This window comes from Chaetodon auriga, chromosome 5 (assembly GCF_051107435.1).
Source record: "Chaetodon auriga isolate fChaAug3 chromosome 5, fChaAug3.hap1, whole genome shotgun sequence".
NCBI classification, from domain to species: Eukaryota; Metazoa; Chordata; class Actinopteri; order Chaetodontiformes; family Chaetodontidae; genus Chaetodon; species Chaetodon auriga.
Genome location: NC_135078.1, coordinates 20,515,697 through 20,530,904, shown reverse-complemented (window position 1 = coordinate 20,530,904; position 15,208 = coordinate 20,515,697). Strand labels below are relative to the sequence as shown.

General features: G+C 39.6%; 2 protein-coding genes across 2 annotated transcripts; both read left to right on the top strand.

The window, feature by feature from the left end:
• The first annotated feature begins 3,329 nt into the window (after positions 1-3,329).
• On the top strand, positions 3,330-5,321 carry LOC143321256 (beta-1,3-galactosyl-O-glycosyl-glycoprotein beta-1,6-N-acetylglucosaminyltransferase-like). Its single transcript, XM_076731486.1, has 4 exons — positions 3,330-3,655; positions 3,784-3,877; positions 4,320-4,724; positions 4,836-5,321. Exons 1-4 carry the CDS (start codon positions 3,345-3,347, stop codon positions 5,319-5,321), a joined length of 1,296 nt encoding a protein of 431 aa, XP_076587601.1. The 5' UTR covers positions 3,330-3,344.
• A 6,060-nt stretch (positions 5,322-11,381) lies between these two features.
• LOC143320690 (beta-1,3-galactosyl-O-glycosyl-glycoprotein beta-1,6-N-acetylglucosaminyltransferase-like) lies at positions 11,382-13,630 on the top strand. The gene is made up of 4 exons (XM_076730544.1): positions 11,382-11,707; positions 11,835-11,928; positions 12,629-13,033; positions 13,118-13,630. The coding sequence occupies exons 1-4, from the start codon at positions 11,397-11,399 to the stop codon at positions 13,628-13,630; spliced, it is 1,323 nt and encodes a 440-aa protein (XP_076586659.1). The 5' UTR covers positions 11,382-11,396.
• Positions 13,631-15,208: the final 1,578 nt, after the last annotated feature.

Sequence of the window (15,208 nt, the reverse complement as noted above, 5' to 3'; positions counted from 1 at the left end):
GTATTGATTTTGCAGACCACAGCCAATAAATAAACAGGAGGCAGGACATCTGTATCCGTGTTTCTTTACTAGGAACACCACTCTCACACTACACCTTGCCAGTGCCACCCTAAACCAGCTAAATTCCCAGAGACGTCCTCTCTCCTTTTTAAGAAAGAAGACTCAATCCTGAGCTACTTTTTGTAAAGACACAGGTAGGAAGCTTTTACATGTTCTATTCCAAAGCACAACAAAAAGAACAGTAAGTATTCAAAACTTTCTGTTTTCTTATGTAGTGAATGCTGTATGTGAACACTGCAGTTTGAACTTTTACATTTAGAGAAAAAAATAGCATTAAGGTTGTTAAATGGTGATAGAAGAGTTTATGAATCCTTGATCAGACACAATTTATATTTTACAGCAATCTCATGTCACCAAATATTATGCCTTCAATGCCCCAATTTTTACCTAACTTTACATTTTAAAAAGGAGCGAATGTAATTTGGTTTCTTCAACCAAAATAAAGCCTGAGTTACGACGGACATAAAAGACAATTAGTGTGGAATAAGGACTAAATTACATACGATGAGATGAGTCTTCTCTGCCGTTGAGGAGTGGAATGAACTGTACCTGGAAAAACTAGTCCAACCTGTATCCTGCTTTGCACCAAGATGCTCACATTTTTCACTGATTTGACATTGCTGCGTGTCAAAATTAAGAACAGCAAAGGGTATCTTTAAGTTAATTAATGTTTCGTTAATATCTGCTAATTCTGAATTTGATGCTGCAGCAAGTTTTGAACAAGTTGGGACATGGGCAACAAAAGACTGGGAAAGTTGTGGAATGCTCCAGAAAAAGCTGTTTGGAACAAACAATACCAACTTTGGCAATACTAGATCAATTATTATGTCCTAAATGTTGCATTTTGGAACACAAGAATCACATAGGTGTTGAATCTGAATCAACACAGAAACAATGAGGAAGCAATACCAGTTCATGAACACTTAATACTGGCACAGAGCAGTTTCTGTCTGTCCTTGATGGGCAATTAGTCTGTTTGAGAATCAGTGTAAATGTTTGTTAAAGAGAACCTCTGTCTTGTGTTTGAAAGCTCTGTACCTTATGTAGTGCAGAAGTATTGACACCTGAAGGGCGATTAATCTGTGACACCATGAAATCCACTGCTTCTTTCTGTGTATCTGGAAAGGGCAGCACCTATAAAATAACAACCTTGGTTGGTTTCATTGAGCTCATAGCCAAAATCATACCAGTCAAACATGCTTCAGTCAACTCTGATGAATAGAATTTATATCAGGTACAATGGGTGCGGCAGCAATTACAATTGAATTCATTGTTTTGGGATTATGTTTAAGTACCATTCGACAGGTCTGTTGGTGTTAGGAATGGGGAGTATTATAAGATATTGATGTAGGTCTAACACACCCTTGAAGACAATTAATGACAGGTGCAATACCGTCATTTGCTTCTTGAGGTAGAAAGTACAGCTTTATTTGTGGCAAACCTGCATTTGGTTTCAAAATCGCTTTGTGAGGAGGTGCTGAAGCTAAAATGCCTACATGTTTTTTATACAAAGCCCATAAAGATGCAGGTTCCTCTGCTAACTCTATGGAAGGCTGAAGTTGTTTTTGAGTAGCAGGTGAAAAATGTTGAATGAAGTGGTGCAGTTTTAGTCATAGTTTGAACAGTATTCAACGGTAGCTAAGAGGACAAGAGATCAGACTGAACTGATCAAACATGTACATTAGATGTTTGCAACAACAGGAGCTTGAAACAATTTGTCATCAGGAAGCTCCAGCTATAAACCGTCCGGAGTACCGGAAATCATAGCATTCAAAGCACACATCTGTAGTGTAGTAGTGTAGCACGTAGTGGAGCTAACGTATAAATTTTTAAATACTCAAGTAAAGGCTTAGGGTTAGGGTTAGCACCTTGTATTTGTTCTTAAGTACAGGACTTGACTGTACCTAGTTGTACCTAGTTACATTCTACCACTGGCAACAAGTTTCTTACAGACCCACCTTGGGTGGGGTGTTGCTTGTCTTTCTTATCTATCTTCGTACATGTTCAGTGCAGTAGTCGACTGATTTGGTTACTGTGTTGTCTACTGTACTGCATGATAACCATCATGAGTCATGAAGTCTATATTCTTCACAGAATTCAAGTGACACAAACTGGAGAACGTAGACAACCTCCACCTTTGCATGCTCACTGTCTAGGCTCAGCAACAGTTGTCATGCAGTATTATGCAAACGGGATATGTTTACACAGAGGGAAGTAGCTAGTTAATCATATTCATATCAGTGTGACAATGTAGATCTTGATAAAAACTTTTGTGTGGTTTATTATTTGTTTATATCTGAAATTCTACTCTTCTTGTTCCTTTCCTTTTCGTCCTCATGTTTCTAATAACCATATCTTGGATGACTGCCTGTCCAGTGTAAAGACAAAAACGTAAAAAAAAAAAAAACATGACCTTTGTTTTGTGGTCACTTTCATATTCTACACTATAAGTGACAACAGAACAGGTGTGTTTGTAGCACATCTGTTATCTTTCCAGGGGAAAGGCAACACAGAAGTGTAAGAACTTACATGAAAATTGAACAAAAAACAAAAACACTTGATTAACATTTTATTTTGGTAAAAGTGAAACTACTTGTTTAAAAATCTACTCGACAAGTAGGCTACAAGTACAATTTTAGAGAGGAAAACATATTTCACTTACTTTAGAAGACAAAAAAGTATATTTTACCTTTTGTTTATGTCTAACTCAATCTTTTTTTGTGCTCATGTTTTCAATAATACATTTACATTGCAAAGAGCATTAAATCAATTTTCTACATGGGAAACTACATGTTGCTTTGTGGTCATCTTTGAATGTTATACTTGCCGATTATAATATGTTTGATTAAACAATAGATGTATAGTAAGCCTAACTTTCTGTCTGTCTTTCTTATCTTTCCAGGGGCAATGACATGTGAATGACTAGTCTGTCTGGGTCCATAATAAGAGGAACTTATCTACACATACAGCATTACTCCAAAAAAAAATTTGATTTAATTTTGAGTGTGGAGTTAACTAGAAAATAATGTATAATGTGCCAGACGACTCATTTTTATCTTAGCTTTTAGATTTAAATAAATCTAAATATAACAACTCAGCATCGCACGAACCAGTTTTATTGTAATGACTCAGGGAGGCCTTAATTTTAAACACATAGTGTGTCACAGAGAGAAAAGTAAATCAGTGACTCGATGAAAGGAATTTAAAGGCTAAGTGCAGCTGGAATATTCACAGAAATCACACTGTAAAAGCATCAAAAGCAGTTGAGGTTCCCCTCTCAAATAATGAGGCTGCTGAAACGAGGACACCTGCTGCTGTTGCTGATGCTCACTGTTGTTGTATTGGGATCACTATCGATGCTTAACCTACTCAGTCGGCACAAAAAAAGCTGGGATCCCAACTACATTCTTGGGTACAGCTGGTTGGAGTATACAGATGCTGATGATGGTCGAGAGAACGTATACAACTGTCCAGCAATCATGCAGGGAGAGAAGGCGGCACTGGCGCAGGCTAAACTGCTCTCCATCACGAGAGAGTTCCGCAAGAGTGTTCAGATCCCCAATGAATATTATATCAATGCAACCCAAGACTGCAGGTGTGTTGCTTTAAACTACAGGTGTCTGATGTATTACTCTGAGCCATTATTAAATGCAATGAATTTAACAGAAATCTTAGGCAGTATGCAATTCCCTGTGATATCTGTTCAATATTATGTATTTACAGGAAATTCAGGAAAAGCAGGAAATATATACCATTCCCCTTAAGCCAAGAAGAAGAGGACTTCCCTCTGGCTTACTCTATAGTTGTGCATCATAAGGTACGCACATTCTACATATGAGTTCAAATACACTTTAAAAACAGTGTAGTAGTGGTCTAAACAATTCACTTTAATGATTAGTTAGAAGTGTGAAAACAGCTGTGTAATGGCTTCTGCATTTCAAACTGGAGGTGTGGAGTTTGAAAGAAGTTGGCATTTTGGCGGACAGTGGGTCGAATGAAAACTTCATTATGGGAGATTCTGGAATCTGGCATTTTCAGAACTTGCCCCATGCTGGGAACGAAAAGTCAGGATGTGTCGGCCTCTGCTTCTCCAATTTTTAAATCTTCTTCCAATAGTCCCCCAAATATATGGAAGATCAACATTAATTTTCTGGAGTGCCTCTTTAGATAGCTCCAAAAATAAAGCAAATATATGAAACAATGAATATATGAAAGATACACAGTTAGGATTGAATTCATTTTTCTGTCATTTTCTCTAGGTGCAGACCTTTGAGCGACTGCTGCGAGCCATCTACACACCTCAAAATATTTACTGTGTTCATGTGGACAAAAAATCAGAGGCCTCAGTCTTCTCTGCCATCAGGGCCATTACTTCCTGTTTCCCAAATGTCTTCATGGTCAGTCAGGCTGTGAACGTGGTCTATGCTGCCTGGCCACGTGTCCAGGCTGATCTTAACTGTATGGCTGATCTGTATAACTCCAGCACAAAATGGAAATACTTCATCAACCTTTGTGGCCAGGATTTTCCTCTGAAGACCAACTTGGAGATTGTAAGGATTTTGCGTTTATTGAGGGGCCACAACAGTTTGGAGTCAGAAAAAATGCCTGAAATAAAGAAGTGGAGGGTCTCAAATGTTCACCAGATAGTTAATGGACAAATCCAGGTACTGCTTTTGGAGATTTTCCCCCTGTGTGACTGTTTTGCGAAACATTTCTGTTCAGATTGACCTTAATGATGTCACCATTACATTAATTCTGTATTTCAACTGTCCCAGGGGATAGGGAAGGTAAAGGAGCCACCTCCATTCAACCTGCCTATTCTGTCAGGAAGTGCCTACATTGTGGTTAACCGAGGCTACGTCCGCAGCGTGTTGGAGGACACCAGAATACAGGCACTGATCGAGTGGTCCAAAGATACCTACAGTCCTGATGAGTTCCTCTGGGCAACTATTCAACGAATGCCCGGTGTTCCTGGATCAACGTGGCCTAATCCAAAATATGACATGACTGACATCAATGCAATTGCTCGGCTGGTGAAGTGGCAGTGGCATGAGGGGTCACAGGGTTCGCTGGAGGCGGTGTACCCAGAGTGTCAAGGTAACCATGTCAGGTCAATATGTGTGTATGGTGCTGGAGACCTGCAGTGGATGCTTGAGCAGCACCACCTCTTTGCTAATAAGTTTGACATAGACACAGATCCCATTGCTGTCTACTGCTTGGAGAGGTATCTGAGAGAAAAGGCACTGGCTGAGTTATATTAGATGTATGGGAACATTTTCTGAAGTAAATGATTAAAGTAAAACAAATTTAAAGGTATATTTAAAATCATTTATATTTGCAATATAATAAAAGCCAGAGTGAGAAGATAAACACAAATACAATGACCTATAACATCTCAGTCCTGTTGCTGCTAATCTACCAGTGTATCTGGTAATTTCATAGCTGTCCATCAGGGTCAGTTATATCAATCTTTAAAAAAGCCCAGAAGCATTTCACGTGAAAACAACATCTTATCAGATACCAGCAAAATGCAGGGAAAACCTGCAGTAAAACCTACTGTCACTTTAAGACAAGAGCAACTTTGGAGCAGATCTATGACCGCAAACATAAAGCCATACTACACAGGAATGACTTCAAAACAACAATGTCAATGCGAATGGCCAAAATGACCCTTTGCTCACAGTCCCCATGAAATCTGACAGAGTTTGAGCAGTTGCTTAAAGAAGAACAGGGAAATGTTTAGTGGCCAAATGTGGAGCTGGTATGAACCATTCCACATAGACTAAAGGCATATTTGGCGCTGCAAATGCTCTTAAAGCAGTTAAAACTGTGCTCTTACATTGTGTATTATTAATTTATATTCACTTTGACATTAAAGGGTGTTTTGTTTACTGATCAGTGTCAAAAAACAATTAAATAATTCACTGTGATTCAATGTTATAAAAAGACAAAAGTCAATGTGGATGGGGTACTTTTGATTGCTTTGCAATGTGCAACATGTGCACTGTGTAGTGCACATTTTCATTGCACATTTTGGCCTGCAAGTCCATTTGATGAGGTCCACAAGACAATTCATAAATATAAAAAAAGCAAAAAGTAGTAGGCTAACACGTCCCTCTGGGTGGTCCATGAATGGTAATGTTGATGTCATGTCGACATGCAGCATGGCGATTGTCATGAAAAGTAGAACATTTTTACTTTGGTGCAGTCGGGTGGCAATATCAATAAAGTTGAGTCTGTACTGCTGGTCTGTAAAGTCCACTTAAACTCTGATCAAAAGACCAACTGATACATGGGTCAGCCAATTTTATCAGCCAATAATGACTTGTCACAGTTATGTCTGAGATACATCGGTATCAGTGTGACCAATATGTGCTGATATGAAAACTGTATAGAACATAATGCAGAGAAAAATGGCTGGGGTAATTTATTATTTTAATAATTTGTATAATTTCTAATTGCTGTTCAGTGCACTGATGTAATTTTGGACAATAAAGTTTATTGTTAAACTGTTAAATATTTTTGCCTCATTTACATGTGTTTAGTTCTTGAGTAAATCTTCTAAAACAAAGTATTTGGTTTTGTGTTGGTGGGCTGCCACCTCAAATAAAAAGTACAAGGTTTCCTGACAGACTGTAATCCTTTGGTTATTTTGAAAGCTCACAGTACCACAATGTTCCGTAGGTGATACTGGAGATAATTTATTGCTGAATCTTATTCCCAGATCGTCCAGTACCGACGTGTTGGCCACCGGACCCAAAGTGTCGGCACTGGACGACTTGGAAATGACACTCAACAATCAATTGGCTCTGACTGGTAGTTTATTGTTCTGGGCACAGTGGATTCTTGCAAAAGCTTTTAGGAGCACTAGGAGGAGCCAGAGGGACTAGACTTTTTCACAGATTATCTAGCTCATATGCTACTGTCAGGATATGGTGATAGTTTCACCAAAAATTGCAAAAAGTTATTTTATAAAAGTTACCTGCTGAACCTTTAATGGCAAACAAACCGAATCTGACTCAAGTACACATTCATCTATTTAATACTGATACAGGCTGACTCAAAGTCGCACACATAATCATCTCCATCTCTGGACATCTAGCTGTCTATCACTATTTTCTCTCAGTGTGAGTGACTGAATAACTCTTTCCACTATCAAGTCACATGACCATTTAATTATGGGAAAATCTGTGATGTATGTACACACACACACACACACACACACACACACACACACACACACACACGGAAAAAGAGAGGGGAAGGTTTCCAAAAGAGGGGGCAAGACATCAGATTTACAAAGAGGGTCAAAACAAGTACTGTGATGCAACTACCAATGAGGAAAAAATGAAAAGTGCTGCCTCTCTGTGGTAAAAGACAGTAGTGCAGCTCTTAGGCCTTGGAAAACCTTTGCAGCTCTACTCATGATTGCTCTGTGTTTCACACATTTGCAATGGACAGAAAAGCCCAACAATCATGTTTCAGCTTTTAAGAAAGACCAATGAAAGAAAACCTCGATCTGAAATTACACAGTCCCTATGTTTATGCAGCGATATTGTATAAAAATAATAGTAAGGAAGGCAATGCTGCTACGTTTCATTGACTGTGCTTCATGCTCCAATGAAGTCAAACCCAGGACCTGATTTTTGTCAGAGACTCACTCATAAGCAGGATTATGAAGGTAGATGTCCCAGAAGAATGCAGGAATATTCACCAATCACACACAAACCAAACCTCTAGTATAATTTGAGTTGAGCAAGACCCAAAGAAAGCTGTTAAGAGCAAGCTCGTGTAACCAACCTCAGGCATCCCTCCCCTAAACCACCTGAGGAACTCAGTAAACCTCTGCTGTTATGGAGTGGTCCTTAGCTGAAGAGGCTGAAGGACTTGAGGCTTTTGATGAAGAGACGGAAATGTTTTGGAAGCAGGTGGCACAAGAGAGCCAGAGAACTTAATGGTAAGTATGCAGGTCGGCACTTATGTTCTTCAACTTGAATTTGAGTTCAGTTTCTTCTCAATTAATTGAAGTAAACTGGACAGAATTTATTTGAACTGAAATTATTTCAGTTGCTTTGAGCACAATTTACTGAACTGATTTCATTTGAATTCATTTGAATTGCTCGCCTAGCGCTCTTACAAAGTGTGGGTCTGAGTTTATACATACAAGCCTGTGTGTAAGTGTGTGTCGAGGTAATACCCAAAGTATCAAACGATAAAAGGTCATCCATGTAGCTTCAACTTTATGTTTTAAAGGGTACATATTTATGTCTGTGTTGTTTGTTTGTGTGTAATTACTTTAAAAATATTGCATTTAAGTTTGTGATGTAAAGTATGTGATGTTTACTACTCTCCAGATTATTCCAGACATGTATTACAAGGTGTGGTTTTATATGAAAGAATGGCATGTTGAGTTGTAAAACAGAATCTTTGTGCAGTGCTGCATTTCCTGTCACATTACCACCACCTGTTGATCAGTAGGACAATGGCAAGGATGTATACTATATTGCAAAACTTGCAAGCTCATATGCAGGCATGTGTCCTCATGTGCATTCAAGAGGACAAGTTAAACCGGGACACACTTGTAAAAACATTGCGCTGTAGTGCTACTATGATCAAAAACTCAACAGGATACCTTTAATGTGTACCTCAGATATTTAAAAGTTACCAGTCTATTGAACGAGATGAAAAACTAGCTATAATCCACAATCCAGTTTCAACCACTAGCCATGTGAGACGATGAAGCACAAAGACGAAGCTAAGGAAGAAGCTAAGATAGTAACGTGCCGTGGTAGGACATGACAGGGTGCAGGTGGAAAGGGAGAGAAAAACAGAAGAGCTTGGTGTATCATTGGAAGTCCCCCAACAGTTTAATCCTATAGCGGCATCACTAAGGGTCAAGGCCAGCCTGAGCAAGCCCTAACTGTAACTGTCTGCCTCACACACAAAGACTGGAAGGTGGTTTCACAGGAGAGGAGCTTGACAGCTAAAAGTTCTGACTCTGATTCTGCTTTGGGGACTTTAGGAACCATAAGTAAGCCTGCATTTTGGGAACGCAGTGTTCCAGTGGAGTAATAAGGTACTATGAGCTCTTTATGATAAGATGGTGCCTGACCATTTATGGCTTTATTAGTAAGTAGAAGAATTTTTAATTCTATTCTGAATTTTACAGGAAGCCAGTGCAGAGTGACTAATATAGGAGAAATATGATCTTTTTTCTTTGAACACGTGCTGCAGTGACTTATAGAACTTGAGGTACATCCAGGTAACTATTTTTTTCCCCCCTGTCCATCTGTGTATTTGTGTATGGTGTGGGTGTGGGTGTGGCTTCCCTCCTTCCTCTCCCAGCTCCCTCCTGATTGTGGTTCATTCACCTGACCTGCCCAGCCTGCATATCTGCCTTCCATCAACTCATAAACAGTAGATCTACCTCGGCTTTAGTGGTAGAGACACGCTTCAGGACTCTGGTTAGTGATCTATTCTTTGTGTTTCATTCCTAGATTGTACTAATTGTTGTTTCTTTATACCCAGCACTATTCCTCATCTGTCTGCTTGCTTGCTTGCCTGCTACCTGCTTGCCTGTTAATCCTCTTGCCATTGCAGCCTACCCACCACCGTCACTCCTCTACTCCGAGCAATCTTCTACCAATAAACTTCTCAAACCTCATCTTATCTCCTGTGCCTGTGCCTCCTGCACTTGGAGGTGCACAAAGACAATATCTTTGTCACTCATTCTTATTTTGAGAATGGAGTGTGTATGTGTCAATGTGAAGAACAGCAAGGCTCATTAACTGCCCACACCAAAAAACCCCCATCAGCATTGTACCTTTAAATGAATATTTAGATTTTAATTTTTTGTAAATTGTGGTAACTTCTTTAAAAGTTACTTTTTAACCCTTTCATGTCTCATAATCTTGACCACAGAATTCAGTGCCACTATTTGCTTTTTCCTCTGACACTTGAATTATGTGGCATAATGAATATTACAGCCCTACTTGAGGCATTGTAAGAGCTTTTTTTTTTTTTTTTAAATTTTCCTGTCCATATGCTATTCGACTCCCGTATATACTGGTAAAGTGGGCACAATATTCAGAAAATGGGTTTGGTGTATTGTCCATGTTAGAGCTGATCTTTCTGAGGACACCTTATCTGTCCATTTTATTTAGGACACATGCAAAAACTTTCTGGCAACTATCAATAGCACTAACTATATTCAGAGAGAATGATGTCAATATCAACAGCTAACCACATGTATGTGCGTCCTCGAAACAAAATTCAGATGAGGTGGTATGCACTAATCTATTAGAAAAAATTTGATCAAAAAACAAATGAATACAAATGATGAGAGTCCTGCAGTGTTTTGAAGCCATTGTTTATTTTATTTTAATTATCCATAAAGATTTGAAATCATGAACTTTGTTTCATGGTCACGTTTAGATTTTAAACCTCATAGGTCAAAGAACAGATTTATCATCTTGTTTAGCTGATTACATGGTGCAAGAGCACACCTGCCACTTACACACCCTTATAACTGATGCAAAAGAAATAAAGATGACATGACAATTGAACGAATTTTGATAAGCAACAAACGAAAATACAGAACAAGAAAATGCACTTTTATGATTGATATTTCACTTTGTAAAGGTCTAACTCCTTGTTGAAAAGACAACATGAGTAGTAGACTACGACTACAGTTTTAAAAAGGAAAAACACGTTATTTTAAGAGGACCAAAAGCTGTAGATCCCTTGTGTTTATCTCTAACTCTCAATCTTTGTTCCATTTCCTTTTTTTCAATAATGCATTTTTGATTGCTTTTCCTTTAAAATACAAAGAGCATGAAGTCAGTTCTAGCAACGTAGAAACATGAACTTTGTTTTATGGTCACCATTAAATTTTATACTAGGCAGTTATGTTTGGTTAAACAACGGGTGCACAGTATGCCAACTTCACTTTTCTTATCTTGTTTCCAGGGGCAACAACATACGGAGTGACTGATCTGCCTGGGTCCATATTGAGTGGAACTTATTTACACATACACAGCATTACTCTACACAATTTATAGTCATGCTGATGTGCAGTGAATCACAGAGTGTGGAATTAACTAGAAAATCATCTACATTTTTAGCTTGGCTTTTAGATTTAAATAAATTAAATTTGAACAACTCAGCATTGCATGTACCAATTTTATTGTAATGACTCAGAACGGTCAGGTAAAGACATAGTGTGTCACAGAGAGAAAAATAAATCAGTGACTCAATGAAAGGAATTTAAAAGCAGCTGGAATATTCACAGAAATCACACTGTAAAAGCATCTTAGTTGAAGTCCCCCTCTTAAATAATGAGGCTGCTGAAACAAGGACACGTGCGGCTGTTGCTGATGCTCACTGTTGCTGTACTGGGATTACTATGGATGTTTACCCTACAGAGTTGCCACAAAACAGGCTGGGATCCCACCTACATGCCCAGGTACAGCTGGTTGGAGTATACACATGCTGATTATGGTCGAGAGAACGTGTACAACTGTTCAGCAATCGTGCAGGGAGAGAAGAAGGCACTGGCGCAGGCTAAACTGCTCTCCACCACGAGAGAGTTCAGCAAGAGTGTTCAGATCCCCAATGAATATTATATCAATGCAACCCAAGACTGCAGGTGTGTTGCTTTAAACTACAGGTGTCTGATGTATTACTCTGAGCCATTATTAAATGTACTGAATTTAACAGAAATCTTAGGCAGTATGCAATTCCTGTGATATCTGTTCAATATTATGTATTTACAGGAAATTCAGGAAAAGCAGGAAATACATACCATTCCCCTTAAGCCAAGAAGAAGAGGACTTCCCTCTGGCTTACTCTATAGTTGTGCACCATAAGGTACGCAAATTCTAAATACAAGTTCAAATACACTTTAAAAACAGTGTAGTAGTGGTCTAAACAATTCACTTTAATGATTAATTACAGAAGCATTGCACCAATTTTACACATGAAGTTCAGTTTAAATATCAGCATAAATACTTCTCAGTCTTTTTAAGAGTGTCTCTTGTGAGTCCTGCAAATTAATGGAAGAGCAATTGTTGTGGTTTGGGGTTTTAGTTTGGTTATTTACTGTTATATGTTGAAAGGATTTCTCTTCATGTATTTTGTTTTACTTCCTGCTTTTGCTTGTCTCGCTCTTGTAATTGCAGATTTGTTTCACCTGTCCCTCGTTAGTCTCCTCTCTCGTGTGTTTAGTCAGTGTATTTTCCTTCTGTCAGTTGTCATGTGGCCTGCATTTGTTTTCTGCCTGTGCCTTATTGTTTTTCCAGTTAGTTTGGTAATTTGTATCTCTTTGTTTTTTGGATTTTGCCCCTGCTTGCTCCTGCAGTTGTTGCTTGGTTGTTGGTTTGTTGAGATTCAGCTGTAGTTGATGAGTGTTCTGCATTTTGGTCTTTTTGAACTGCCAAACATGACAGCAATAGGAAATTGCTGGAGTGCCTCTTTAGATAGCTCCAAAATTAAAGCAAATATAGGAAACAATGAATACATGAAATATACACAATTAGGATTGAATTCATTTTTCTGTCATTTTCTCTAGGTGCAGAACTTTGAGCAACTGCTGCGAGCCATCTACGCACCTCAAAATATTTACTGTGTTCATGTGGACAAAAAATCAGAGGCCTCAGTCTTCTCTGTCATCAGGGCCATTACTTCCTGTTTCCCAAATGTCTTCATGGTCAGTCAGGCTGTGGACGTGGTCTATGCTGCCTGGCCACGTGTCCAGGCTGATCTTAACTGTATGGCTGATCTGTATAACGCCAGCACAAAATGGAAATACTTCATCAACCTTTGTGGCCAGGATTTTCCTCTGAAAACCAACTTGGAGATTGTAAGGATGTTGCATTCATTGAGGGGTCGCAACAGCTTGGAGTCAGAAAGAATGGCTGAAACAAAGAAGTGGAGGGTCTCAAATGTCCACCTGATAGTTAATGGAGAAATCAAGGTAGTACTTTCCTCACGTGTCATATGATCAGATTGACCTTAATGATGTCACCATTACATTAATTCTGTATTTCAACTGTCTCAGGGGACAGGGAAGGCAAAGGAGCCACCTCCATTCAACCTGCCTATTCTGTCAGGAAGTGCCTACATTGTGGTTAACCGAGGCTACGTCCGCAGCGTGTTGGAGGACACCAGAATACAGGCACTGATCGAGTGGTCCAAAGATACCTACAGTCCTGATGAGTTCCTCTGGGCAACTATTCAACGAATGCCCGGTGTTCCTGGATCAACGTGGCCCAACCACAAATACGACATGACTGACATGAATGCGATTGCACGACTGGTGAAGTGGCAGTGGCATGAGGGGTCACAGGGTTCGCTGGAGGCGGTGTACCCAGAGTGTCAAGGTAACCACGTCAGGTCAGTATGTGTGTATGGTGCTGGAGACCTGCAGTGGATGCTTGAGCAGCACCACCTCTTTGCTAATAAGTTTGACATAGACACAGATCCCATTGCTGTCCAGTGCTTGGAGAGGTATCTGAGAGAAAAGGCACTGGCTGAGTTACATGAGACGTATGGGAGAATATTCTGCTATTAACATATATTAATATATTTAAAGTGTGATAAAAGCCAAAGTGATAAGAAACACACAAACATAATAACCTGATAAAGTTAATTTAAAAAAATCAGTTTAAGTCCTATTGCTGTTAATCCACCAATATATCTGGTAATTTCATACATGTCCATCAGTCGGTCAATTATACGGATTTGCCAAAAAGACCAGAAGAAAAAATTCTTTGTGCATTTCATGTGAAAACAGCATCTTTTCGGACGGTAGTTAGGTTTTTGGATGTGTGTATGTGCAAAATGCAGGGAATACCTGCAAAAGATCAGCTTGTCATCAAGCTCTGCAGTGGCTTGATAATGAGCCGCTCATTTGAATCAGGTGTGTTGGAGCAGGAAACATCTAAAACATGCAGAGCAGGGGTCCCCGATGACCGGAATTGAGGCCCCGTTTACACGTACAAGGTTAGGTTGAAAAACGGAGACATTTCCCTTCATTTGTGCCCTTCGTTTACACACAAACAGAGAATTCGCTTCTGAAAACGATGCATTGTGGAGTGCAGAGTGGAGATTTTGGAAAACTTCGGTTGCACGTTTGCATGTAAATGGAGAAAAACAGAGTTTTAGGTAGCTGACATCACATTATACGCCAGAACTTGCACCTGCGCCAAAAGTGCGCCCTATGTTTATATTTTCATCTGGCTGTGGTGATCATGGATGCGTTCAGAGTAGCAGTCGCATTTATGTTGATGCAAACCCTTTTCATATGTTTGCATTTGCAAATACAGCTGCTTACAGCTGATTATATCGAGGAGCAGAGACGAATGAGTGTTCGTGGCTTACTGCAGGTATACTGGAGATATATTGGTCTCAGTGTGTGACCAATATGTGCTGATATGAAAACTGTATAGAACATAATGCAGAGAAAAATGCCTGGGATAATTTGTCATTTTAATCATCTTTATTATTTACACTGATCAAGCATAACATTATGACCGCTGAAGTGAATAACACTGATTATCTCTTCATCATGGCACCTGTTAGTGGGTGGGATAAATTAGGCAGCAAGTGAACATTTTGTGTTAGAAGCAAGAAAATGGGCAAGTCTAAGGATTTGAGGATTTGTCAGTATCTACCAAAAGTCGTCCAAAGAAGGAACCGTGGTGAACCGGTGACAGGGTAATGGGCAACCAAGGCTCTTTGAGGCATGTAGGGAGCGAAGGCTGGCCCGTGTGAGCTGATCCAACAGATGAGGTACTGTTGCTCAAATTGCAAAAAAACAGTAATGCTGGTTCTGATAGAAAGGTGTCAGAATACACAGTGCATCGCGGTTTGTTAGGTATGGTGCTGCATAGCCGGAGACCAGTCAGGGTGCCCAGTGCTAAAAAAGGAGCATCAGAATTGGACCACGGAGCAATGAAAGAAGGTGGCCTGGTCTGATGAATCACGTTTTCTTGTACATCATGTGGATGGCCAGGTGCCTGTGCATCGCTTACTTGGGGAACACAGAAGTCAAGCCGGCGGAGGCAGTGTGATGCTTTGGGCAACGTTGTGCTGGGAATCCTTGGGTCCTGCCATTCACGTGGATGTTACTTTGACACGTACCACCTAC